Raw genomic sequence first — 27,114 nt, forward strand, 5'->3', positions numbered from 1 at the left:
AGTGGGGTACGACACAGACAAGATGATGGCATGACATGATACTGGCTGTGTTTGCCACTGTTGAGTTCTCTTGTTTCCTATTCATTTTCCAAACCTGCTTCCAAGAGTCATTTTTTTTTCCTTCTTCTATCCTGAGAGGCCTGATTTGGTCAGGAATCAATATCACCCTCCATGAAACTTGGGAATATCCTGGCTGGTCCCTCAGCCAGTGCTTCCCAACTTCTTTTCATATCATAGAGTACATATAAGATGATAATGTTGCTGTGGCCCCAGGGTAAGGTTTATGAAGCTGCTCAAGGTCTGAGGTCACCAAGGCAGGGTCTCAGGCTGCTGTGAGGGCTGAGAGGAACAGTAGTTTAGGATAGTTCTTGCTCACTCTATTACAGATTGGCTATGAAGATGTGGCCAAAAGGAACTATGATGACCTTTTCCTCTGGCCAGTGATCAGGTTAGCATAAACATATGACCCAGAGCCATATGACTCTGGCCAATGGGTGGTGGAAGGGGGACAGGTTGCTGATGCATTTCTTGAAAAGCTCTCTTTACTCTTAAAAAGAGACATAGAAGAAAGACATGGTCCTCCTTTTGGAGTAGGCATGTGTGATGCCTGGAGGAGTGGCAGTGATATTGCAACCATGGAGGAATGTTAGCTTGAGGAGAACATGCTGAGTGGAAAAATAGAAGGGACCTGGGACTTTTTTTAAAAAAGGTTTTATTTATTTATTCATGAGAGACATACAGAGAGAGGCAGAGCATAGGCAGAGAGAGAAGCAGGCTCCTCGCACGGAGCCTGACACAGGACTTGATCCCGCACCCTGGGACCATGCCCTGAGCCAAAGGCAGATGCTCAACCCCTGAGTCACCCAGGCGTCCTGGGACCTGGGACTTTGATGGCATTTCTAATATGTAGACCTCACCAACCTTGGAACAGTCCTATCTTTAGATATTGACATAATGAATCCATATTAATTTTTTAAATTTATTTATTTATCTGAGAGAGAAAGAGAGAGTATGAGCAAGGGGAGGGGTGGAGAGAAAGAATGTCAAGCAGACTCCCCACTGCTCGCAGAGCTGTAGATGGGGCTTGATCTCATAACCCTGCAATCATGACTTGAGCCAAAACCAAGAATCAGATGCTCAACCAAAAGAGCCACCCAGGCACCCCATGGGTTCATATTATGAAAGTTATTTTCACTTTTTGTTTGTTACTTACTGAAAAAAGCTTTCTGATATAGTATCTGTCCGGGACTTAAGATCAGGACTTATAGAAGACTTGTCCAACCAAAAAAGTTCTCAAAATAAGAAACTTTTGAGGAAAGAATGGGAAAAGAACTGGAGATATATTGGTGAAAAGAAAACGCTTAAGTTCAAAGTAAGATGGATAGAAGAAAAAGAAAACTGGTAAATAAAGAATCAAGCATTTGCTCTGTGTCTCCTATTATGAATTATATCACTGGGTAAGCTGTTAGTGGATGAGAGGAAATATCTCATTACAGAAATAGTCTAGGTAATAAATAAAGGATGATAGAACTAGAAAGTCTCCATATTGCAACACTTAAATCCATTAAATGATCTAGCTATTGAACCAGCATCACAAAAGAGAAGGCTCTCCTAATAAAAGAACACAGGTGATAACCAAAGAAGATCCAACTGGACTCTGATCAAGCTTTCAGATTCAACCAATTTGTGAGAAATACAATGGACAGAGGACCATGTTTAATCACACCATTAGAGGTGTAATCAGCAAAACTTAGATGGTGAAATGTACAAGATAAGCAATCCAATTTCTTCAATAAATAAATTGCAATGAGAAAGAAGAGAGAAAATGAGTAAGATGAGTAGGAGAACCTGTAGATTAACAGAGACACAAGAGAAAAATCAACAAATGGCAAAGTGTGGACATTTTCCACATCAACATTCAAACTTGAAAAAAAAACCACATTAACAAGACGATTGGAAATTTGAGCACTAACTGGAAATCTGATGATATTAAGCAATATTGTTATATATATATATACATATAACAATATATATAAAACAATATATATATAACATATATACATATATATAGATATACAATATACAAATATATATTAGGTAATTGGGGTTATGCTTTTAAAAAGAGTCCTTATCTTTCATATTGAAATATTTACAGATGAAATTATTTGAATGCTTAGATTTACTTAAAAGTAAAAGGACAAAAGGACAGAAAGTGGGTGAGGAAACAAGATGAGCCGTGTGTTCATAGCTGTTGAAACTGGATGCGGGGTGCATGCGGGTTCATTACACCAGTCTGTCCCTTTTTGTAAGTGCTTGAAATTTTCCATCATAAAAAGTTTCGTTTTGTTTGTTTTTAAAGAAATGCAAAGGGAACGGGAAAGGGGAAAACAAAAACAAAACACCAGATTGTGCAGAAATACAGGAAGGAAACGTAGCAGCATGCCTGAACACTAACCCCTGGATGCATTTCTCATTGTCCGCAGCAACCAAGCGGAAGGGCCATATTTAAGAACATAAGCCCCAGGTTCGAATCCTGTTCTATAATCAACTGGGGGGACCCTTGTTGCCAAATTTTCTAGGGCTCAGTTTCTCATTTATAAGATGGAGATGAACTAGTATCCACTTCAGAGGGTCGTTGTGGGGAATAAAGAAGATAATCTGTGTCAAGCATGGGTCCTAGTTCCTGGTACCAGTTAGCCCTCAGTAAATGTGGGCTTTTAGCTATTATTTCATTGAACGTAGTATTTAAAATTAGACATTAGACAAAAGTGAACACGTGCACTTTTCAATGGATGTTGGAGCATTTTGGATAACTCCTGAAATTCAAAGGCCTTTTTTGGTTCCTTTTTTCCAAACGCGGGGATGAGATCAGATTTTACCATCTTTCTGTCCGTCACCTGAAAAACTGCATGTGCCTCATGGTCACACCCAATCAGAAGTCACTGCACCCGCCCTGTGAAGCAGACAGAGGGGGAACCCTCAGGTGGCTTACCTTTCTCCCTACTTCTTTTTCACCTCTGTTTTTTCATTTATGGTTAAGAAAGCAAGAGAATCTGGCTAGAACAAGAAACCTCCCTCTTTTTCTTCCTGGAGGGGAGCATGAGTAATAGACTTTTCCATCGGGGTTGTTTTTCCTGGACACGTTGTCCCCCCTCCAACTGCTAAAACATGTGATCCTAAAGGAGAACTTATGTAAACTCAGATGTTCCTTATCGGTCGGTGATGCCATCCCAGCTTCGAATAAATTATGAAGTTGTTTTCTGTATTTGGTGCTCTTCCTTTTAAAACAGAAATTCTATTCATTCGTGGTATTAGGTTAGAGCTTACCTGTGCCATGTGTAATATAGGCTCAAACAAGTCAAGAAAGGAGCCACATGGCTGGCTTCTTCATCCCTTCCAGGCCTCCCCAGAAGCTCACCCTCACCACCCAGTGCTCTCTATCACATCCTCCTGCTTTCTTCATGAGTCTCTCCTTCCTCTGAAACTCCCTTTATTTATTCATGTATATTTATATTTTTTATTTCTTGTGCCCCATGGATGTCTCTCCTTTTCACCACTGCGTCCCCACCACCTAGCCCAGGATCCAGCGAACCAGCTCTAGAACCAGGCTATGATTTGTAGGGCCCAGTGCAAAAAGAAATTGTGAGGGCCCCAATTCAAAAAGTATTAAGAATTATGAGACAGCAGAGCATTACATCAAGTATGGGCCATTTCTGAGCATGGGATCATGGGGGACAACGCTGCTTGCATGCTTCTTGTTATGAGGCCTAGCACCTAATAGACACCCCAAAAATAGTTATTGGAGTGAATCCAAATCTAAGAAAAACCAGGTATTCAAAGAGCTCTGACGTACAAATTGATAAGAAATTAAGAACAGAAGCCAGCATGTGTATGACAGGGATGCATAACTTCTCAACCACGGGGCTGGCAGTGAGGCGAAAAATAAGATGATCACTCTACTCTCCTTGCGAAACACCAATCTAAGCTGTAAATCCCTTGAGAGCCTGGACCCAAGTGTTTTCATCTTGACTTCCCCCGCAGGACCCTGCGCGTTCGTGGTGTTCAGTGAACAAAATTGGTTCTAGAGGTGGAAGGAGAGCAAGATGAGGAGTAATGAAGGAAATATACCTCTGTTTAGGGCAAATTTCACTAAATTTAGGAGATGATCCAGCCTTCAAGGACATCCTCTCGGTTTATGACAAATGGTTCAGAGACAGCTCAGCTGTCATAGAAAATCAGTACATCGCCTATGATAGGATGTTTTGGTGTATCTGGCATTCATTAGGTATATCTGTGATCATGTTCTGTGATCCTTTTGGGATAAATGCAAAGCTCTTCACAGAGATTACTAGGACTGTATATACCCTTAAAAATCGAGACTACACGACCATGACCATGTATTTTTTCCTAAATTGGTGGGCGTATTTTTCTTTTCCCACTTCCAGCAATGGTGGAAGTCCCCACAGAGTCATTGGTATGCTTGTCCAGGCTCACCAGTTTGTTGGTCATGTGATGGTGTCACAGATTGCATTTTGTAGGCATAATTTCACATATGTTCATATTTCATTTGGACTTATTCCAGAGTAAATTCTTTTCCACTGGGACTCCCTAAAGTCTACGTCCCTAGATCCAGATTCATCCCTGCCCCCTGTCTGGCTGCCTGGCAGGAGCCATTTGAAAGAGTTGTTGTTTCAAATTAGTTGTAGGGTGAGTTTTGCTGCTATACCTGTTTGGGACTTGGAATGCCAGTTTTCTAGGACCAGTTCCTAACTGATTCACTGATCATAGACCTTCTATCTGATACCTGAGTACTACAGGAGCTATCCCTTTCCCTAAGACGTAACCCCTGGCACCTAGACTGCTTTGTGATTTGCACCCAGAGCCTCCCTGCCAAGCTCCCCAATTCTAGGTTGATAAGTAACCCCGTTGTAGAGCAGCATTGGTCACCTACCTGATGATATCTAACTGTTGCTATCCGTTCTCCCACAAATGGATGTGTTTTGTTTGCTAGTGAATTCGTCTTTAAAAAATTAGAACCAACTTGAGCACAAGTGGGAGTTGTAGTGATTCAGACAGTCTTCAGAGTCTATCTTCCACTCTTCTGCCCAGCATGAGGTGGTACACTGGTAGCCCCAGACTCATCGCAGCAGCCTTGTAATTCCAGAACAAAACCAAATATACTTCTCTGATCCTTGTGACTGAGGAGTATGGGGTAGGTTTTTTTTTTTTTTATTTTTTCATTATTCCTGAATCATATGTTCATCCCATGATGGGAGGGAGGTGCAGCACATGAGGTTATTCTCACCCTAATCTTGTACCCTGTGATGATACCCTCACAGAAAAGCAGGGATCTGTGATTAGGAAGAGGTGAGTCAGACTCTGAACAGGCAAAACCAACAGGCACTGTGACAGTCTCTTGTTTTAAGCCTCCTGTGTGCTCTCATGGCCGTAACCTGGCTTTGCCCCACCCCTGTATTTACCTGACCCTACAAGTTGGCCGGGCTTCCTGGTTTTAGCCCATCCAGTTGCCTGAATTTTGAAACTGGTTATCAAAACTCTGATTGTCCTTCAACAGGAGAAACTTCTTCCCATACAGTTGGAAATGTCCCATTAATTTTCTCAAGAGACTCTCCAACCCAATGAGAAAAGTTGCCACTTACAGGGTTTTCTATTTATTTATATGTAAATAAATAGAAGTTTGCACAAAAATATAAAGTAATTCTCCATTTTCCTAGTAAAAAGATTCAAAACACATGTTTGGGGTCAACTTAAATATATACAAATTTAGGAATGAAGATTACATAGTGGAATATCTACTCCTAGTATTTCAGCTTATTTATTCTATAGATTGAAAATCTGAGTGCTTGTTGCCTGGCAATCTCCCTCTTTGTGCTGTGGTTTGTTCAGCCTCTTTCTCTGCATCTGTGTATTAACCTTGAGACAGAAGCCCATCTTTCAGTCATCCTCTTAGCTATCCCAATCACATCTTCACTGGTGCCTGAGACATATGAGCTACAGCACTTTTTTCAATCTCCATATGTGGCATTTCAGTGGGAAAATGATTACATGACTTTTTTCCTTCTCCCATCCATCCTCGAGGTGCATATGCATGGTCTTCCAGCATAACCACCTGCTGCATGACCTTTTATTTATTTTTTTAAAGATTTATTTATTTATTTTAGAGAGAGAGCTTGGGTGAGGAGGGAGAGGAACAGAGGGAGAGAGAATCTCCAGCAGACACTCTGCTGAGCAGGGAGCCCTACACTGGGCTCAATCCCATGACCCTGACATCATGACCTGAGCCGAAATCAAGAGTTGGATGCATAACCAACTGAGGCACCCATATGCCCTTGCATGGCCTTTTAAGATGATGAATAGGTAACTAGTTTATTCTAATATCCAGCCCATCCAATTGTGAGGACACAGGCCCACCAGTAATTAGTAAGTCTGTATTGAATTCTTTGCCACCTTTTCCACTGATTTTATCAAGTGACCCAAATAAGCATCCAAACTTGGCATTATTTGAGGTTGTTTCAGGCTATTGTGTCTTCCCAGACTGCACATTGTGGTTCAAAGTAATCAGTTTTTGAGGACTTCAAGGTAAAGCCACTCCATCACTGTTTGAGGGTAAGATAGTTTTTTTAGTAGAGGGAAGGGGGGAGTCTTCCTCATTAAATACATGTCCTATGTACCCATCTATCTGGCAAATTCTTTATGTTATGTATGCAATCATCTCATTTAATTCCTCCAACACCCCTGACAAGATAGGGATTTTTATTTCCATTTTACTAAAGAGTAAACGGATTGTCAGAAAGGTCAAGTAACTCTCCCAAGGACAAACAACCACAGAAACCTAGGTTTGACTCTAGAATTCACATCCTTAACCATACCACACACTTGCACAAAATTTCAGAAGGTTTTTTTTTTTTTTTTTTTTTAGATTGGAGAAGCATGGTACCATGTCATAAGCTCTTACTTAACTGTTCTAAAAATAACCCATAGATTTATTATTTTTCCTGGATTCTGTATATTTTTCTTTCTGCCCCACCTTGGAGCATAATGTACTACAGTTATTCCCTATTCATTGAATAATTCCAATAGTAATGCTTCTGTACAATGCAAATGATGAAATAGATCTGTTTTTGAGACCACAGTCATCCTGCCAAGATTTTTTGTCTGTGACTGGCATCTCTGCTATTAATTGATAGTACTGAGGCTGTCTCATGGAATTCTGACTTTCTTTATGAGTGTAAAAGCTAGTGGCATGAAATGGGTGTGGGCACACAGTTGAGTTCAATATCTTTCTGTTTATATGCATTCAGTCTCCTGCCTTGTGCAGAATACACACAGACTGAACTGCTGAAATTAAAGGTTGGGTTCTTCAGTCGCCTAGCACATCACAAAATAATGATCCTTCCCACATTATGCATCATCAGTGAAGTTTGTAGAACAGTAAACATTAAACACTTCATCGTGTGTTTTAAAGATGTAATGAAGAGAAACCTTAGGTAGCCAAAAGAAATAGCAGAAGTTTTAGGGTTTTTTTTTTTTTCCCCATTGCTCTCCTGACTCATGTTGAAAGGCTTTTGTTTCTAATCAAAGCAACAAACGGTAAGGTCATTTCCTTGCGATTATATGGCAGCGGAAGGCGTCAGGGTTTTCAGATCCCTACTTCCACCAGCTTTGATTTGGAGAAAACACACACACACACATCACAAGTGCTTAATACATGTGTCCTTTGTCCTGTACGCTCTCTCCAGTCCCTTTAAATGAGCCGAGATCATGGTTCGGAGGTAAGAACAATTTCTCTTATAATATTCTGACTACAGACGGTGTCACGGGGCTTTGTGAGCTCTTACTGGCGTTTCTTAGCAAAATCTTGGTCAGATTTTATAATATTATACTGGGGTGGAGTCCTCGAAGTACTCCAGAATATTCCAGAATTTAACATTCAGGAAAGGAAACTTCAAAAAAAGTTTGTCTCTGCTCTTTTCAAAAAATTACTCTTTCCAAAAAACAGTTGGCTCTGGTCCAGTTTGATACCGAAATGAAGATGGTCCTTAACACCCATCTTTTGGAGCGTTTTCCTGTCATTGTTTTTAATGCTACCTCTGCTCCCTTAAAGGTCCTAAAAGGCTGATTTTTTGTTTTTACTTTGGAACTTAACAATTGTTGTTGAAGTAAATCCTCTACCTTACCGCTCCCCTCCCACACACACCCTTTTTCTTTTCTTTCTTACTTTCTCTTTTCTTTCTTTCTTTTTTTTGTTTTTGTTTTTGTTTTTTTGCTTTTTGGTGGTCGTTAATTTTAAAGGCTCAAGCTCCTTTATGGATATGGAAGGGACAGGGAGAGGGCAGGAACTGTGTCAGTGAGCAGCATGAAAATACTTTTGGGTTTCCAGTTGTTAATCATGTCCTCAGTACAATGTGTGTGGTGAGCACTTCTCTATCTTTGTGGGCACTTGGCAGCAAAGATTCTGTGGGGATCTAGAACTCATTAGTTGCCTTTCTAAAAGGACCTATGAATATTTGTCCCTGTCTTGCTTGAAAAAAGCAGCAGGAAAGTGAATTCTGTCCCGGAGTCAAGATTATGGTGAAGACTATGTGATCAGAATTCAGCAGCTCAAGGCAGTGACCTTGGGAATATCATTTTGGGGGATGGCTTTTAATTAATTCATAAAACTTGTATGATTTGTCAGAGGAAGTTCTACATCCTAATTTAAGGGAAGCTTTTTTTTTTTCTTTCCTCCCTTATAGTGTGGTGTTGGTAAACTCATCAAATTTAACTCCACATGTCCATTTTTTTCTCTGATAGGTAGATGTTGGAGATGGAGGAGGGGAGGAAAATCTGGGTTGACTTCAGAAAACAAAGGAAATTGTCTCATCCAGGAGACTGTAAAACCCTTGGGTATAGAAGGAAGTCTGTGGAGGAAGTGGGTAGGATTGGGTACAGAAGAGAAACATCAAGGAAATAAATACATCACAATAGGGACTGGGATAATACCCCCTTGCCATAATATAATACCACAGCGTAGCCTGAGAAATGAATTGGTGCTCTCTAAATTAATTCTATCTAAAGTTATCAAATGATCTGAAGGAGTAGAAAGGAATATAATCTTAACCAAAATGTGTTCCTTTCACTTGGTTCTCAGACCGGCATTACGGTGACCCAGCACCTCACATTCAATGATCCTTTTCTTTAGATTCAGGCCATAGAACCTCTCTGGAAGTGAGACTCTCTTGCAATGCAGCCTCCTCAGGAACCAGAAACTACACTTCTTAGCAGAAGTTCTAAGATAGTCACAGACATTCCAAATTCCAGTCCAGAGCATATTCTGTGTGTTCTATGCATCATTTATTTGGCCTTCCATTTGGAACACACAGGAAAGTGGTGAGAGAATGGAGGCTCTCACCACAGATACCATGCCCCCCAGCAGGTGCTCAGAAACTATTGGGAGAGAGGGGGATGGGTGGTAGACAAAGACCACTGGTTGAGTAGAATTGTAAAGTATGTTTTTGCCATGGAATATTTGAGCCCAAAGGAACCTTGTAAGTCGCTTTGTCTGGTCCCTTCATTCTATTACTGACAGAATTAAAATCCAGAGTAGTGGGGAAATGTTTCTAAGATCTCATATCCCATTAAGGACAAGGCACAGCCTAGAATCTCCAGAGTCCTGATTCTATACCCTGTCCACCACTGTGTTGTTTCTAGGACCAGCTGATTGCTTTGTCTAATTTCCAGCATCTCCAAATTACATGGAAATCAGGTTATTTCTCATTTATGTCTATCTTGGGCTAAAAATGTGGTAACTGATCTCAAATGAAGTTTTGCTTCTTATTATGCACTGCTTACAACTTTTGGCAAAAACCAACAGACAAGTACGTGAAGGACCCCGTTGCCTTGTCTCTTTCACCACAAGCTGTAGTACTGGATAAAAATGTACTCAATCACTTTCTCATAGCTTGGAAAATATTGTAGAAACTGAAAAATATTGGTGAGTTCTTAGTAAAGACCTGTCTCAAGATCATAGTTGAAGTAGGAGACTTTTGTTTGTCCTTGAGATGGATTTCATGAAACTCCAATAAAGACTTTTTTGGGTTTTTTTTTTTTGCTTGATATTGGAAAACTGCAAAAAAAAATTTTTTTTAAGATTTTATTTATTTATTCATGAGACAGAGACAGAGAGGAGAGAGATGGAGAGAGAGAGAGGCAGAAGGAGAAGCAGGCTCCATGCAGGGAGCCCAACGCGAGACTCGATCCTGTGATTCTGGATTGGAGAGAGGACTCCGATCACATCCTGGGCTGAAGGCAGGTGCTAAACCACTGAGCCACCCAGGGATCCCCAAAACTGCAAAAATTTGTAAATGAAAGACTTTTTTAAACCAGAAAGATAAAGCTGAAGATAGGCTCAAATATACATGAACATATATTACATAATGTGGCAAGGATAGGCAAGCAGTTTATCATTCCAATAAAAGTAAGTAAAGAAAAGGAAGATATTGGACACCTTCTGCTTATTTTAGAGGGTTTTTTTTCCCCCTAAAGGAAGCCTTTGTAGATGGGGGTGTAAGGATATGTTCACTTCTGTTTTCTTATATTGCTTTATTCTCTCTTTTGGTTTTGTTTTTCTTCTATCCTTGGAACTTAGAATAAACAAGTCAGCAGAACTCATATTTATTTTCAAGATTTTACTTAATATCACTTTTTCAACTTGATGTGTTCAGGTTCGGGTTTCCCAACCAGGAATGGAATTAGGCCAGAAACTGACCTTCCATAAGAGAGAATCTTTATCTGGTAAAGCAGTGGGATGTTGCCAAACGGCTCAGTGGACAGAGAGGCGATGGATTGTAGGTCTAACTCTGCCATTTCCTGATAAACTCTGTGGCCTTAGAGCAGCTAATTCTTCCCATCCAGGCTTTCAAGTCCATATTTGTGGGGTGAATTAGTCTCATGCTAGGGCTCCTTTCCAGCCCTGAATTATTTGTACCTCTAACTATCTGTATTGACCTCCCTGTCACCCGGAAAAATGGCAGCTCTATCTCTCTGCTTACCCCCATCTCCCTCTCTCTTAGTCCTCTCTTTCCCATCCTTCTCTCCCTCCTTCCTTCCTCTCCACTGATATTTTCCTTTTCACTGTGGAAGGAGTAGAGGGCCTGGGCTCCAATGACCCAGGCACCTGTAGAACCAGTGGCAGGAGAGGAGTGGGAGCAGACTAAGTACTGCTGAATTACTGAACCTGCAAACTGGAATCAGATGCTGGGATGCTCTCTAGGAAGAAGTCAGGACCTTGTAAATACTGGATGCAGCTCTTATGCTGAAATGTAACACGGCTCCGTGGATTCCAAATTCTTGCAAAGTCAACACCTCTTTCTCCGGTGGGTGCACTGCCTCCGTGATGGTCCAGGCAGAGGTTCCCAAGGGTGAATGCCATGCATCCGCTGCAGTTCTGAAGCCTCCACCAGCAGGAGAGTGCAAACGGACTCCCTGTAGCTCTTACAAGCTTGACTTGTAGTCTGTTAGCCATTCACTCTTGGGGAGTTCACAAGTTCTTGGTGGGAAATGGCCGTGCATAGTAGAATTTAATTAACCTGATTTTGAATAAAAGGATTAAACCAACAGGGGTGTACTTAGGTAGAAATCCAACAGTGTTGACTACAACAATGGCACTGGGATCCCTGGGTGGCGCAGCAGTGTGGCGCAGCAGTTTGGCGCCTGCCTTTGGCCCAGGGCACGATCCTGGAGACCCGGGATCGAATCCCACGTCGGGCTCCCGGTGCATGGAGCCTGCTTCTCCCTCTGCCTGTGTCTCTGCCTTTCTCTCTCTCTCTCTCTCTGTGTGACTATCATAAATAAATAAATAAATAAATAAATAAATAAATAAATAAATAAAATTAAAAAAACAATGGCACTAATGCATTCAGGGGCCAATCAGTAAGAGTTCTGTTTTTGATAGGCCCTGTCGAAATGAAACCAAAAAGAGAGGAAGTGGTAAGAGTGCAGTGTCCTGCATCTTACGTGTAAACTCTGCTTGCCACTTAGAAACTGAGTGACCGCCTCTGACCTTCTGATAGGGCTGGTTAAAGTGACCTTATAAGGTTGTTGAGGGCATTAGAGCCTGCCTCTGGCACTCAAGCCATACCTAATAAAAGACAGTTCACATTATTTAATATTATTATTATTATTATTCCTCTAGCCCAAGTCCAGGAAATGAAGTGTCAGTAAAACAGGTAGACACCACCAGCAGATTGAGAAAGCAGTAATGAATAGGTCATTTTTTCTCAGGGCCCTTCGTGTTCACGATGACATAAGTAAGAACCAGTTATTCATCACTCCACATTTGGATCTCTGCACATCTTGCCACTGTAAGAATACTTGCCAGCCTTCCATCGTTTTGGCCACATGGGGTTACCTGAGCCCATAGCCATTTGTCTGGATTTCACTGGGTGCAGATCCACAAATAACTGATCACAACGTGTCCATTGCAGCCTTCGAGCTTGGGCTTGAGGTCAACTGTCCATCTTTTTAAGGACCTGGTTCTAAATCACTTGAAGGATATGGACTCAATAAAAATCTGATCAAAGTTATAGAGACTCTTCCTGGCAAGAGTCTCACCAGCACATTTTGCTTATATTGGGGGAGGAGGTGATGTTTTCAAACCCTTCTCACTTCAGTAGACCCGTGAAAGGTCTATGTATCCTAGTTAAAGAACTGGAATAACAGTATCTTTCAGAGAAATGGTGAGAAACTAGTTGGCCTCTTTATGATCCCCAAGAAACAAGTTTCTCTGGAACTTTTGAGGACCTAACCTTATTTTAGCCCCTAGATGTGTGGTGTCCTGGAATTGACATGGGCTGCAGAAAAGGTATTTAGGATCTAAGAGCAGAGCAAGTCCTGCCACCTCATCCTCTACAGCTATTTATACTGTTCCTCTGGGAACAGGAGTCATACCTTTGGCAATGAACAGGGTGTGGAGGAAGGAGGCTCCCTCTTGGTACTTGGCCTTGAGTTGAGAGTCAGTTCACTCTAGTGGGACCTGAAGGTAATTGCTCCACTCACCATTAGAGCAGCCATCTAGCTTCAGGGATTCATCTGAAAACCTTCAGAGATTTTGCAGTAACCACTGCATTTGAGCTGGAGCAATAGGCCATTGTTTGCGGTAACCATGCACACCCCCAAGCTCCCATCTCATGGTGCAAGCACCCCTCTTTATTAGAGCAAGTACTGAGGTCCAGTGCACCCACGAATCTTGCTTTGCATTCATTGTCCTTTTTTCCCTCTTTTTAAAATAACCAGTAATACTTTTCAATATTTTATATGAAAAAAAGACTATATTGCTTCCTCAATTTTAAAAAAATGAATTAAGCAACTCAATGTTTTTCATTCGACAGCTGTTTACTGAGCAGCAGCTTCTTCAGGGTGTGTGCTACAAGCTGGGGAAGAGGGATTAAGAGACAGATAGGGTCCCTGGAGGAAGATACTGTAAACGAAGCACATCGTTATTTAATTACAATTGTAAAAAGTATGGCAAAGAAAAGTACAAAGAGCTAAAAGAAAAAGTAATACTTTTTATATAAATAACAATTAAATTATTAATTAAATAAATAAATAGCAGTTAATTAAATTATTAATTAAATAAATAAATAACAGTTATGTAGCTCAGAGCTATTCCAGACACTCTATGTACACTGTCCCAGGCACCGCTATTGTGTCCATTATGCAGATCAAAAAACTAAGTAACAAAGGGATGAGGTCCTTTGCCCCTGGTTGTGCTGCTAGCAAATTAGCTGAATCCGAATTTGAGCCCCAGGCAATGTGATTCTCCAGACTTCAAACATAGCAACTACACGAGTTGTGGCTTTGATAGTAAAATGATTTTTAGCATATATTTTTAAGGATAAATTGGGTTAGAGTGCGCTTTCCCTACTCTCTTGTGCTTTGAGGTGGTAAGGAGATGACACAGAGGAAAAACTGGAAGAGGACCGGGTAGCTGGAGCCCAGAGAAGGAGGAGAAGGCTAGGCAGAAAGCAGGCGGGCAGGGGTGGGTGCGCAGTGTTAGGGATAGGAGCTTTCTTCTGATTGAATTAGGTCAGTTCTGAAAGTAAATGCCTCCATCAAGACCCTGTCAGGAACCTTCCATGCCTGTCGTATAAAGACACTGAGTAGTGTTCTCCTGAGCTGGCTGGATTATTTCAGATCAACCTACTAATATGTATAGAAAACAAACTGCTTGAGAATGTCTTATGTGTGTCATCAACCCATCCCAGTGACATCCTTTCTAAGCCAAAAGTTGTTTTCTGCCTTTCCCGGCAGAAAAGAACTACGTGTTCCATAATGGTTCACATAGTCCTGTTGTACCTGTGGCAGGTTCACTCATCATCATCATCATTATCATCATGGCTCACACTTTGTGGCCATCATGCTTTCCATGCATTCTGGTATTTCAGCCTCAATTCCATGGGGTAAGCAGGTGCTATTAATATCCACATTTTCCAGACAAAGAAACAGATTTACAGGGGCTCACTGCCCAGCGTCCCACCAGCAGAGTCACGTCTTGCATCCAGGGTTGCCTCGTGTCAAAGTCCAAGCGTGCTGAACACAACACTGTCCTGCCTCCCTGCCCAGGGCACTTCCTATTTGACAGATGTGAAAACCATCCAAAGTTAATGATAGAACTGATTCTAAAACTTGTGTTTTACATGAACTTTCATTTTCTAGGCCAGCAGCTAAATCTCACAGTAAAAAAGAACAAGAAAGGGAACTGAATAGAACACCATGGACTCTCACCATGACCTGAAGCAGCCTTGTAAACACATTACAGATTTACTGGCCCACAGAGATACTTTACTAGCCCACCAGCTGCTGAAGTTGGTTAACACTGGCAAAAATAGAGACCTAAAAGGGGTGGCGAATCTGTATTTGGATACTAACCCGTGGGTGTTTGAAAGAGAGAAATAAGGGGCAAAACAGAATAGTTGTATTAATTATTGGGTGCTTTCAATCTGCCAAGCACTGTGCCAAGTTCTTTACATGTATTCGCTCACTTGATGCTCACTACAACCTTATAAAATTGGTCTCAGCCATATCTCCATTTCATAGACACGAACCAGAAGACTTGTTTCTCTTTCTTCCATTTCTGTCTCTCCTTGCCCTCATCCCATAGTAACCAGATTTTTCTTTTGTGAGTGTCCCTAGATCACGTCTCCCCCATCCCTGGAAGCCTCTGAGAGCCTTCCCCTACAGTTAAAATAAAGTCCATGATCCTTACTATGGCCCACAGTTAAGGAAATGACACAGCCTAGTGTTTTCCAGACTTTAGTATGTATCAGAGTGACCCAGAGGGCTTGCTAAAACAGATGGCCTGAGCACCACTCTGCATTTCTAGCAAGCCCCGGTTGGTGGGGAACACACTTGGAGTGCCACTGATGAACCCCTTTTTAACTCTGTGCCCTTGTCTCCTGTCATTTTCCTTTGGGAGACTAAGCTCCAGGCACACTTGCTGCCATTTTTTTTCTTAAACTATTGACTCTCAGTGGTGAGATTTCACTTCCAAGGAAGCAAATCTTGGTTCTTGGGCAAAAAAAACCCAAAAACAAAAACAAAAACCCTTAGATATTAGAATAGTTTGTGGCCCTCCAAAGTTCACCTTCACCCAAGAGGAATATAATGTGTTCATGGTGTTAAAATTTCATGGAGGAGGAGGGTGTTAGGGTGGGGGGCTCTAGGTCTAGAGAGGCTCCTTAAGAGTGCAATAATGAAAAAAAGTTATGCAGCATATCTTAAAGCACATTCCTACCACAGGCCATTAGCACTTATTTGGCCCTGTGTCTGGAATGTTCTTTTTTCAGGTATTCCCAAGGCTGACTCCTTATCATTCCCATCTCGGATTAAGTATCATTTCCTCAAATAGCCCCTTCCTGACTACTCTAAAGTAATAACTTTCCTGTATCACATTCTATTTTCTTGTTTTCACAGTACTCAGTATGATCTGAACTCATCCCATGTATTGGTTAGCTTCCTTGGTTGTTGGCTGTTTCCTCTACTAGTGAGCCCTGTAAGAAGGGAGCTCCTTGGCTGTGTCCCTGCTGAATATCGAGAGTCTGTGATAAATTCTGGCACCCAACTACAGCTTGATAAATATTTGTGAATGCATGAATGGATGGTAATCACATAGTTGATAAAGCAGTCATGCTGAGATGTGAAGCCAGGCATTCAGGCTTCAGACCTCCTGCATAAGCACTCCTGAAGCCCAAGGGTCATTGAGTGAAGGCCCCTCGTAGGCATGGTGCGGTCACAATTTATGGAGTCCAGCAGATTACCCCACTCAACCTGCATCATCTAACAGGCAGAAGAAAGGAGCAAATTATTCCAAAAATTTTTTCCAATTGTTTAGTTCCAGTCCTACCACTTAAGTTTCTCCCATGGTTATCACAAGCAGGAATAAAGGGGGAGGAAAACCCCATTAATTTGAGATAAGGGGATCAATGCAAAGGATTATAGATAGTATTATTCTCCCATTTTACAAATGGGAAAACAGTGGCTCAAAAAACATTTCACCAAATGCCCAAGGCCCCAGAGCCAGGAATTGAAGAGGCTGTAAAGCCCACCATTTTCTTTCTCCTCCTCTGGGACCTCTCCTCAAAGCTGACACTCCCGATCATAGCTCCATCAAGTGTCAGCCATACCAAACAGCCCTCGTGCACCAGAGCATTGCTTGCATCTCAGGGAGTTCTACTGGCCCCTGATGCGAAAGACTGGCCCTTTTCACCTCTGTTCTATCTTGATTAGGAAAGCCAGAAGGTCACTTAAAATGACATATTTCATTATCTGTACATCAAAGAAAAATAATTTCTGGTCACTTCCATTATGGCATTATATTCATTTGTCTGATTCCCCTCCCACCAAACAAAAATGGGCAATTATTATTTTATCTCTGGGAGCCTGACACAGAGTAGGTGCTCCAAGAATACTCATTCGCCATAAAGCAAGCAAAATAAACCAATGAATGAAACCAGCAAAATGGAGAGTGTTCACAATTTGGTGGGAATTTGGCATTATATAATCAGAGGGAAGAAACGATAAAATAGAATATTCTCAATTGCAAAAAATAAATAAATAAATAATAACCCTGATTGCCTTCAATGCAGTTTTTAAACTTTTTTTTTAAGATTTTATTTATTTATTTATTTAGAGAGATAGAGAGCATGAGCAGAGGGAAAGGAAGAGAGAGAATCTCAAGCAGGCTCCACACTGACTGCAGAGCCCCACGTGGGATGCGCCCCCAGAACCCTGAGATCACAACCTGAGCTGAATCAAGAGTCAGATACTTAACCAACTGGGCCATCCAGGTGTCCCAATGTAGTTTTTATTAATTGCTTAACCACTGTGGTTGCAGAGGCAGGAGACACATGAATTTCAGTAGGAACTCAGCAGAACACCAACTGGCTGTAAAACAAAAGGAATGGCATTGTAATGGAACAAAACAAAAGTTCTACAAATACTCCTAATTTCCAACCACAAAATTCATGGAGGTCTGGGGGTGACCTCTGTAAGGCTCTCCACCTTCAGTCCCCGCCAGCACTACAGGATCCACTTTTCTTGTTTAAATAAATCACCTCTCTTGATAAAACTCTGCTCCAGTGCCTTAAACCCTCTAGGACTCAAAAGGTGTCAGTAGTTAGAGTAATAGTTCCCATGCCTGAAAAACCCAGACTTTGATCTCTAGGGCTGTTAAAAAATGCTCCCATTTTTTAAGAGTGCATTTCTTTTCATGGACTTCAGACTACTAAAAGGCTTTGGGGACTGGCAGAGTGAGCACATGGGAGGAAGGGAGGCAGCCTGAACCGTGCTGATGGAGCACTGCAGGTTCCCCAAAGCACCCCTGGGTCGGGAGAGCTACATTCTCTTTGCAGTTCTAATTTAATGTTAATGGAAGCCTTCCCACTATAAAACACACAAGAGGAAGCTTTGCATGCAGGAGCTGCCTTGTATTTTAGTGGGTTTTTTTCTTTTCTAACTTTACTTCTTGGTGAATATTTCATAAGGGTCAGGGGATTGGGGCAGTAGAAAGCAGGAACTCCAGTCGGGAGTCTCAGCTCTGTCTAGCTGTGTGACCACGGAGAAGTCACATCCCTTCTTTGGACCTCAGTGGCCTCATCCATAAAATCGGATTATGACACTTCTGGCACATTAAAAGGTGTAAAGTTTAAAAGAATAAATAGAAGTGAAGGCACTTTGAAACTTTGAAGCTCTCTAGACAGGTAAGGTGATATTATTACTAATTAGAATGTTCAGACCAAGTCTGACACGGCCCGAGCTACTTGTTCCTTTCTGTGCAGTAGAGTTCGAAGGCAGAGTAGGACCTGCTCGCACTGGAACGTGGCCTTTGAAGACAGCTGCTCTGAAGGAGTGTGTGGCAATCGCTTGGTCTTTATTAATGAAAGATGTAATATAATACTACTAAAAACTGCATGCCCTCTGCTAAGCACTTTTATGTATATTATCTCATGTGAACCTCCCAAGCCAGGGAAATGGGTGCTTATTATCCCCATTTTTTTTAAGATTTTATTTATTTGTTCATGAGAGGCACAGAAAGAGAGAGAGAGGCAGAGACACAGGCAGAGGGAGAAGCAGGCTTCATGCAGGGAGCCCGACATGGGACTCGATCCCAGGTCTCCAGGGTCACACCCTGGGCTGAAGGCGGCGCTAAACCGCTGGGCCACCCAGGCTGCCCATTATTCCCATTTTCAGATGGAGGAAAACCAGGCTCAAGAGAAGTGAAGTAACCCGGACTAGGCCACACAGGAACTGAAGAGCAGGGCTGGGGCTTAAACCTGAGTCTGTCTGACTCCGAAGCCTATACTCTTGACTTTCACACGTCTGGAATAATACACTACATTTGAAAAAAGTAACACTAGCTGCTCCTTATGGAATGCTTACAGAGCATGAGGCAAAAATATTTCCATTGCACAGCAGCTGCTCAGAGGGTGCAAGTGTCCTGCCTGAAGTGGCCAGGTAGTTAGAGCCAGGCTGAGACCTCATATCCATCTGACTTCTGAGCGGTGATTCCCAAACCACCGTCCTGCACCAAGTCGCCGAGTGGGCGAGCTCCACCCTGTGTTATCACCCCATACACCCCCACCCCAACTAAAGCACATATGATCAAAAAGGCTCTAGGAATTCCGGAATGTAATGATTTCCCAATGAGTTTGCAGAAGCCACCATCCAGGTCACTCTTGCCAGAAGCACCCACGTTTTTTGTTTTTGTTTTTGTTTAAGTGACCCAGCCCCTCTCTACCTCCAGAGAGGCTATTCCAGAACAGCAAGGCCAAGAAGCAATGCTGAGGCAGGGCCTCAGGGGAAAATATTTGGTTCCCTGGATACAGCTGTGTGTTGTTGGGTGAGATCTCCTCTCACAAGACTTGTCCCTTCTGCTGGAGGCAGAGCAGAACCGAGATTAAAACGGCCACCGCAGAAGTGGGGAGAAACTTGCCAACAGAGCACAATGACACATGCTCAGTTCTGCTTGTGAATGAAAAAGCTGGAAACATCTTTCACCTATGCTTTAAGGTCACGGTGGCCTCATTCTGCAGGGAGAAGAGTTCCAATGGTTTGAAAGATTCCAGAAGGATAGCAACACAGCTGGTTGGGATCTGGCAATGAAGAGGCAGGAGGAGTCCCTCACTTGCCAGGGAGACCTTGACAGGGAGAGGGAGGAAACTCAGAAGTGGGGCGGCAGATGGAAATAAAGGGAAATTCATTCATTCCACACATAGTTAGCGAGCCCCGCCATGGGCTCGGCACTGTTCGAGAAGCTAGGAGAGCAGCAGTAAATGAAGCTTGCGTTCCAGTGGCCAAGGAACCAGGAAAAGCAAATGACATTGAACTTGTGACAGGAGCACTCAATCCTTGGTCGGCAGACCCTGGGGGTGAGCTCTGTCACCGGGGATTTGGGGAACTACAATAAGAAAGTAGAACAGGGGTGACTGGGTGGCTCAGCGGTTGAGCGTCTGCCTTCGGCTAAGTGCATGATCCCGGGGTCCTGGGATCGAGTCCCACGTTGGGCTCCCTGCATGGAGCCTGCTTCTCCCTCTGTCTGTGTCTCCACTTCTCTCTGTGTGTCTCTCATGAATAAATAAATAAAATATTTAAAAAAAAAAAAAAAGAAAGTAGGGCAGCCCGGGTGGCTCAGCGGTTTAGCACCTGCCTTCGGCCCAGGGCATGATCCTAGAGTCTCTGGATCGAGTCCCGCACCGGGCTCCCTGCATGGAGCCTGCTTCTCCCTCTGCCTGTGTCTCTGCCTCTCTCTCTCTCTCTGTCTTTCAAGAATAAATAAAGAAAATCTTTTTTAAAAAAATTTTAAAAAAGAAAGTAGAATACTTAATTTATGTCGGACCCTGCCTTCCAAGCTCTGTGTCTGTTGATGGCTATCGTTGGTCCCATTGTCCGGATGTGATAAGTAAGTCTTAGGCAAGTTAAGTTGGCTGAGCTTTGAATGCAGTTCTGTCTGAATCCAAAGGCTCTGTTACTTCATCTTCATCACCTGGTCTCTCAGTGGCCTCAACATCCTGACATGGTGCTCTGAACCCCATCCTTTCACTGAGACCTCCTGCTCCCACTGAACTTCTCCAGGGGTATGCTGGTGTGTGTTTAACAACTGGCTCTCTGGGGAAAAGGGTGCTGATGTGTAACAGCATTTGCCAATTTCTGTGATGTGAAGACCCTCACCTTGGCCAACCTCATGTTACCACGGTAACCTCACTGACTGGGGACAGATGAGCAGTATAGCATGCCGCCATTAGATAGCATTGCTGTCACACTGACTCACTAGACATAAATAACCTCAAGAGCAAAGATAATAGTAAAATGTAGTAAAAGAACTGGAAATGATGAATTTTGAGCATTTATTGTCAGTATTTCTTTTTTTTTTTTTTTTTTTTTTGAGTAAGCTCTAGGCCCAACATGGGGCTTGAACTCATGACCCCAAGATCAAGAGTCACATGCTCTACCAAATGAGCCACTCAGCACCCCTTAACCTGGTTTGTTTTTTTTTTTGGGGGGGGGGTTGGTCTTGGCCAAAATTTTTAGTTAGTATTTCTGTAGTTACTTAAGACACACTTAAATGGTCTTATTGGTGGAGGGTATATTTTTTTTAAGATTTTATTTATTTGACAGAGCACACGAGCAGGGGGAGCAGCAAGCAGAGGGAGAGAGAGAAGCAGACTCTCCACTGAGCAGGGAGGCTCAATCCCAGGACCCCAGGATCACAACCTGAGACGAAGGCAGACACTCAACTGACTGAGCCACCCAGGCACCCTTTATTACCTATATTTTTAATGTAATATATTTCACTGTAAGTTTATATGCTGTAATTTTTAATATTGTTTTTTTTTTTTTTTTTTAATTTTTAATATTGGATCATGCTTCACAACCAGCTTGAAAATGGGGCAGTAGACTCTTGTGAGTTGCTATGAGACTCATCACTCTCTCTCTCAAAGGATTCTTTCCCCCTTGTTGTGTTTCCTGGTTCTGGCCCAAAAATTGTTTTTGGCTCCTTTTTCATACTTCCTTTGTCTCCTTGACCTGTGGCCTTCCAGTTTTTTTTGTTTTGTTTCGTTTTAATCTATGAAGCCTGCGTTAGCCTCAAAAAAAAGGATTTCATCCCATTTGATAAATGAAACCTGCATTAAGTGACCAAGAAGTTTCTTCGCCAAATTTTAAAAATCTGTAGGTTGAGAAGGGAGTGTTTCTTCTGTGACAGTAAAATGAGTCCTGGACAGTATGATTAAGAAGTTTTCTATATTGTCCTACATGTGCTTGACTTTTCTGTTTTCACAGTTTGGTAATGCTTTTCTAAATTCCATACCCAAATGTGACATTTCTACCAACCCAGCTAGTGCTCTGGACCTAATACAACCCGTTTGTATTATTTATAAACTCTCAAAGGACTGATTTCAGCCCCTACTTGTACATAGGCCACAAAGAACAAAGAGACTTTGAAAAGCATAAATCTGAGACATTCTAACAAGGGTTGATGAAAAAATGGAAACGTGAAAACTCTGACAATGAGTGTGTACCCCAAAACAAATGTAAAGTTGATTTTGGTTTTCTAATTAATTTTAGTTCAGTTTTAGGTTTCCAGGGCAATATATGTGATTTACGGGCTCTGTGGACGGCTTACATTCAGCCCAGATTTCCAAATGTGCTATACAGTGAATCAACAGTACTTTGAATATCTTTCAATTACAAGTACTGCAGTTTATTTTTAAAATCCCTTCACCCAAGCTATGCTTGTCTTAACTTTTAAGTTTTTGAAAGACGCAATACTTTTGCTCATTCCTACAGACTGTTTTTCATAGGAGAAGAGAAAACTGACAGTTGGCAAAGCAAAAAGTTTCCAAACCACAGGGTGTCTGCTACTTGCATAATCACCAAAGCCAAAATTTCCATTTTCTACAAGTTGATGGAAGAACTTCATTTCTGGTCAACCTGAACTGCATAGAACTGAAATCCCCCACAGCCCATGGGCTGTGCTCTTGGCTTTTCTTGGTTACACTTTGTGACTTTTCCTGTTTACAATATCTGTGTCCTCCCAATTTTTCTTTTCTTTTTCGACTCAATACTGTACCATGACGTCTAAAAATACAGTCTAACAACTAGTTTTAAGTAAAGAGGATGTTTCTTTCTGGAAAGGAGCGACAGATATATCCTGCACCGTTTTCTGAAAATAAACATTTGACAAACTCATCAGTGCCTAATCTGAGTTTCTAACTGGAAAAGCACAGAGTATTTATAAAGACAATTCCACTTTTCACAGAAGCTTCTCCCATGAAATATGTCACCTGTTTCCACACTTGTCATTGGGTGAGCTCCTAGTTGAGTTTGGCTCAGGCCTTTATTCACTAGGAAGCTTGGGTAAGCTATTTTCAACTTCTTGGGGTCTCTGCTTCTTCAGTGTAGAACAGAGGGCCAAAAACACCTGCTTCACAGGGCTGTTGTAAGAATTCAGGGGATGGAGCACCTGGGTGGCTCATTTGGTTGAACATCTGCCTTCAACTCTGGTCATGGTCTGGAGTCCTGGGATGGAGCCCTGCATCAGGCTCCCTACGGAGCAGGGAACCTGCTTCTCCCTCTCCTTCTGCCCTTCCCCCTGTTTGTGCTCTCTCTCTCTCAAATAAATAAATGTTTAAAAAATCCTTAAAAAAAAAAGAATTCAGTGAATAAGATGTATGTCAAAGCACATGACACAGACATAGAAGTCAGCACGTTCAATTCCACTTCATGTTGGTGAGAACCAAAGTAGCCAGCCCAAGACACAACCTGGTCACAGCCAGATAAGGAGTAAGAGTTTATAAGTATTTCCTCAGCTTTGGGTACCAGGGCAGCTTAAAATGGCAGTTTTGAGTTAGTCTGTTGATGATCACTGAGAAATCAATGATCATGAATGGGATTAGTCCCCAGCTATTGGGTTGACCACTTTCTCCAGGATTTGACAGGTAGGTTGATTTTCAACTCAAATTTGACAGCTTGTCCTCTTAACCCAGGAGAATTTTTTTCTTGAGAAAAACAATCATCCAACAAACTTCAAATAACCACTTACAGTTAATATAATAGCACTCAACAGCTTACAAATCATTTCCACTAATCATGGTACTCAGTGCACGAGGGTAAGAGTAAAGCTGATAATGCATGCCAGGTGCTTAGCACAGACTCGAACACCTAATCTATAACTAATAAATAGAGTGTGATATGATTATCATCTGCACTTTTGAGGTAGATCTTAGGTTCAATCCTTATTAATACAAGAGACAAACAAAGCTAAATAAGATTGATTCTAAACATTCTCATTTCACAGGGACAGAAACTGAAATTTAGAGAGTTACCATGATATTGAAGCTATACTCTTATAGTTAAGTGACAGAGCTGAACACAACCCAGGCCTCTCGATTCTTTTTCTTTTTTAAGATTTTATTTATTTATTTTAGAGAGAGAGAGAAAGTGAGTGCAAGCAAGAGGAGGGGTGGAGGAAGAGGGAAATAGTATCTTTAAGTGTCTCTGTGCCGACTGTGGAGCCCAACACAGGGCTCCGTCTCACAACCCTGAGATTGGTGACCTGAGCCGAAACTGAGAGTCGGACAATTAACCCACTGAGCCACCCAGGCGCCCCCCTAGGTTTCCTGATTCTAAATCCTGGCATTCCTCGCTGACACCAGGCTGGTCAGGGCCAGGCTTTACTAAGTACTTTTGCTTCTTTTCTTCTTTTCGTTCTTCTTTGGAACCTGGCCTTTCTTTTCACCAGCCTTACGAGATTAGGCTCTAATCTGATAAGGATTGTCTTTTATGAGAATGCCCTCCCGAGGGAGTATCTGCCAACACTGACCGAAATTCCTTGCCAGGTTGTTGCTGGAGCTGCAGAAATGACTATCCAGTCTTTCTTATTTGCTTTTCTCCAGCCTCTGCCAGAAAGGAGCTTGCACTTGAATGCTAATGTCCAGAAAACAGGATTATCCCTCCGATCTCTCCTGGGAACCCCTTGTCCAGAGCAAGGGTCCAATATAAGTTTTCTCTATTAGTTTCCTAGTTTCTCACGCCTCCTGGGTGAGACATGAGTTTGCAGAGGCTCAGAACTGAACTCCATTGCCAGATGAGCCATTTTGGAACCTTTATTATTGTCTAAGAAGATTTGTTTAATTGTTCATAATTTCTTTTCTTCTCCTTACCTCAGAGCAATTGTTCTCATCCAGGGACGATTTTTGTCCAAGAGACTTTGAGCAATGTCTGAAGACCTGTTTGGTTGTCACAAGGAGGTTGGAGGTGTTCCTGGCCTTTGGTGGGTGGAGGCCAAGAAGGCTGCTAAACATCCCACAGTGCACAGGACTGCCTCACAGCAAAGAATTATCTGGCCACAAATAATAGTGCCAAAGCTGAGATACCCTGCTCTGGGGCAAGCCTTGCTGCTGTATATTACTCCCCAGAGCAGTGCTTGCACTTGGAAAGTGCTTAGTGAATCCTGGTTGAGCAATAAACGAACACATGTTTCAGAGCTTTCCCACACTGTGTTCATTGCCTTAGGTTCTAGAATGCATATTAACCCCAGAGTATTGTGGAGTCAGACCCGGGAGGCCACATAACTGATAAATGTCATCCTGCACCCAGAGTGTCCACATAAGCATGAGAGCCCCCAGCCCAAGAGATGGGGCTAATTTAGGGGGATTTAATCCATCCTGATGTTCAGTGAAAATCAATAGCAAACATAGACACTGTTTTTAGCAGCTGCCTATTTTTCTTCAGTGCAGGACCAGGAGGTAGCCGAGGAACAGAAATTGTAAAAACCTTGCTCCTCCTCTGGCCTTGCTGCCACACGGTGACCTGAACCCACAAACTCAGGTTTGGTGACTCTAGATGAGGCTTTTCCAGAACAGTGTCTTGCCTGGAGGTCAAGCTAATATGTGAAATGCCTAAGCTGGGTGTTTGAATATATTAGACCCCTTAGATGGGAAATACCTTAAACAGAAGTAGTACAATATAGCAGTGAAAGGCACAGACTCTGAAGTCACAGTGCCCGTGTTTCTACCCTCTGGGCTTCCTCCTCACTCTGTGACCTTGCGGGATAGAGTCAGCCTTTTACTTTCTCTGAGCCTCGACTTCTCATCCATAGAATGAAACTAGTATTGGAATCTGCCTCACAGCTTGTTATGAAAATGAATTTAAGGGAGCCTGGCCGGCTCACTCAGTGGAGCATAAGACTCGTGATCTCTGGTCATAAGTTTGAGCCCCACATTAGGAGTAGAGCTTACTAAAAAATAATAATAATAAAATAAATTGAAAATGAATTTAAACAGCCCATTAAAAAAAAAAAAGAAGAAAGAAAGAAAGAAAGGGCTTGGAATAGTGCCAGCCACATGGTCACTGGCCATTAATTATTGTTAACATTTTTTTCCCAAGTCAAATTACTAAAGTTACTCAATTTTGTTGTTGGGAAACTGAATTCTCTCATTCCTTGTCATTCTCCCTACATCACCTCATTTTCCTTTCTTTCTGTGCACTTTTATGCCACCTGCCTCTCTGTCTCACTATCTCTTTTGGATCCTCCACTCCCAGAGAACCTATGAGAGACACACAAGAGACCTACTTTTGTGTAGCTCATGGAACCTGAGAGTCCCCCCCACTCCCCACCCCCGCCCAGGTCATAGCAACACGACCCAAGACAAGTGACCTAATATCTTGGCACTTCAGTTTTGTCATCTACAAAATCTAACTAATAAAACTTCTTACCTCATAGGGATGTCAGTAGTATGAAAGAAGATACTGCCCATGTGCTTCTGTGACATACAGTAAGTGGTTATAGAAGCTAGGAGAATCATTCATTGATACGGGGAAAAAGAGGTTTCCAATGATTGCACATTGGGAGGGTCGGCACCATCTTGAAACAACTGGAGGGAAAATCACAGCTGACTTGGTGTGGAGACATCTGTGTCAGTCTAGGGCATTCTCTGAACGGGAGTGTCAATAGCTCATATTCAGTCAACACCCAGAGATGATATAAAGGAGCCCTGTTCAGCTGGGGTTGACATCATTTGGGTGAAATATAAAACTCCATCCAGTCAATAGTTCCCAAAGTAAGAACGTCCCAGATCCGCCCTTCTACCTCTCTCCAATTCCTCCAGAATATCTCATCTGATGAGGAGTCTGATAGCACACCTTGTTCTCAGGGTGGAAAGCTTGTTTGTTACATACGAGCCTGTCTGGGCCTAGGCTTAGGAGGTGTTTTGGAACATCCTCCCTTTATGTTATTCTATGTAAATTGAAATCATTTGTGACTTTATTTCATTCGTATCTGTGTCTAGGTTTTGAGCAGTTTATTTACCACATTCTTACCCTATACCAGGCACTGTTCCTAGGCCCTGGAGATACAGTGGTGAACAAATCAATCAAGGTCTCTGTTATGAAATTTGCATTCTGCTAGTGAAAGAGAGAGACAGATAAAAACAAAACAAACAAAAAATATAAATTACGAAGCAAATAAAGCAACATAAGAGAGAGTATACAGTTTCCACTGTATTTTGTTTTTGTTTTTTTTTTAAGTTTTTTTTAAATTTTTATTTATTTATGATAGTC

General features: G+C 42.1%; 1 protein-coding gene across 5 annotated transcripts in view; it reads left to right on the plus strand.

Moving 5' to 3' along the window:
• The window catches only part of FRMD4B (FERM domain containing 4B), a 321,458-nt gene that overhangs the window by 166,100 nt on the left and 128,244 nt on the right, over window positions 1–27,114 (plus strand). The window contains exon 1 of one of the 5 annotated variants that reach the window (XM_049097556.1): window positions 7,686–7,793. The exons of the other annotated variants lie outside the window; for them this stretch is intronic. Coding sequence (XP_048953513.1) covers window positions 7,770–7,793 — 24 coding nt within the window. The 5' untranslated portion in view covers window positions 7,686–7,769. Of the gene's footprint in view, window positions 1–7,685; window positions 7,794–27,114 lie in introns of those variants that run through there. 5 annotated transcript variants of the gene reach the window in all.

Source organism: Canis lupus, chromosome 20 (genome assembly GCF_003254725.2).
Source record: "Canis lupus dingo isolate Sandy chromosome 20, ASM325472v2, whole genome shotgun sequence".
In the NCBI taxonomy this organism is placed as follows: domain Eukaryota; kingdom Metazoa; phylum Chordata; class Mammalia; order Carnivora; family Canidae; genus Canis; species Canis lupus.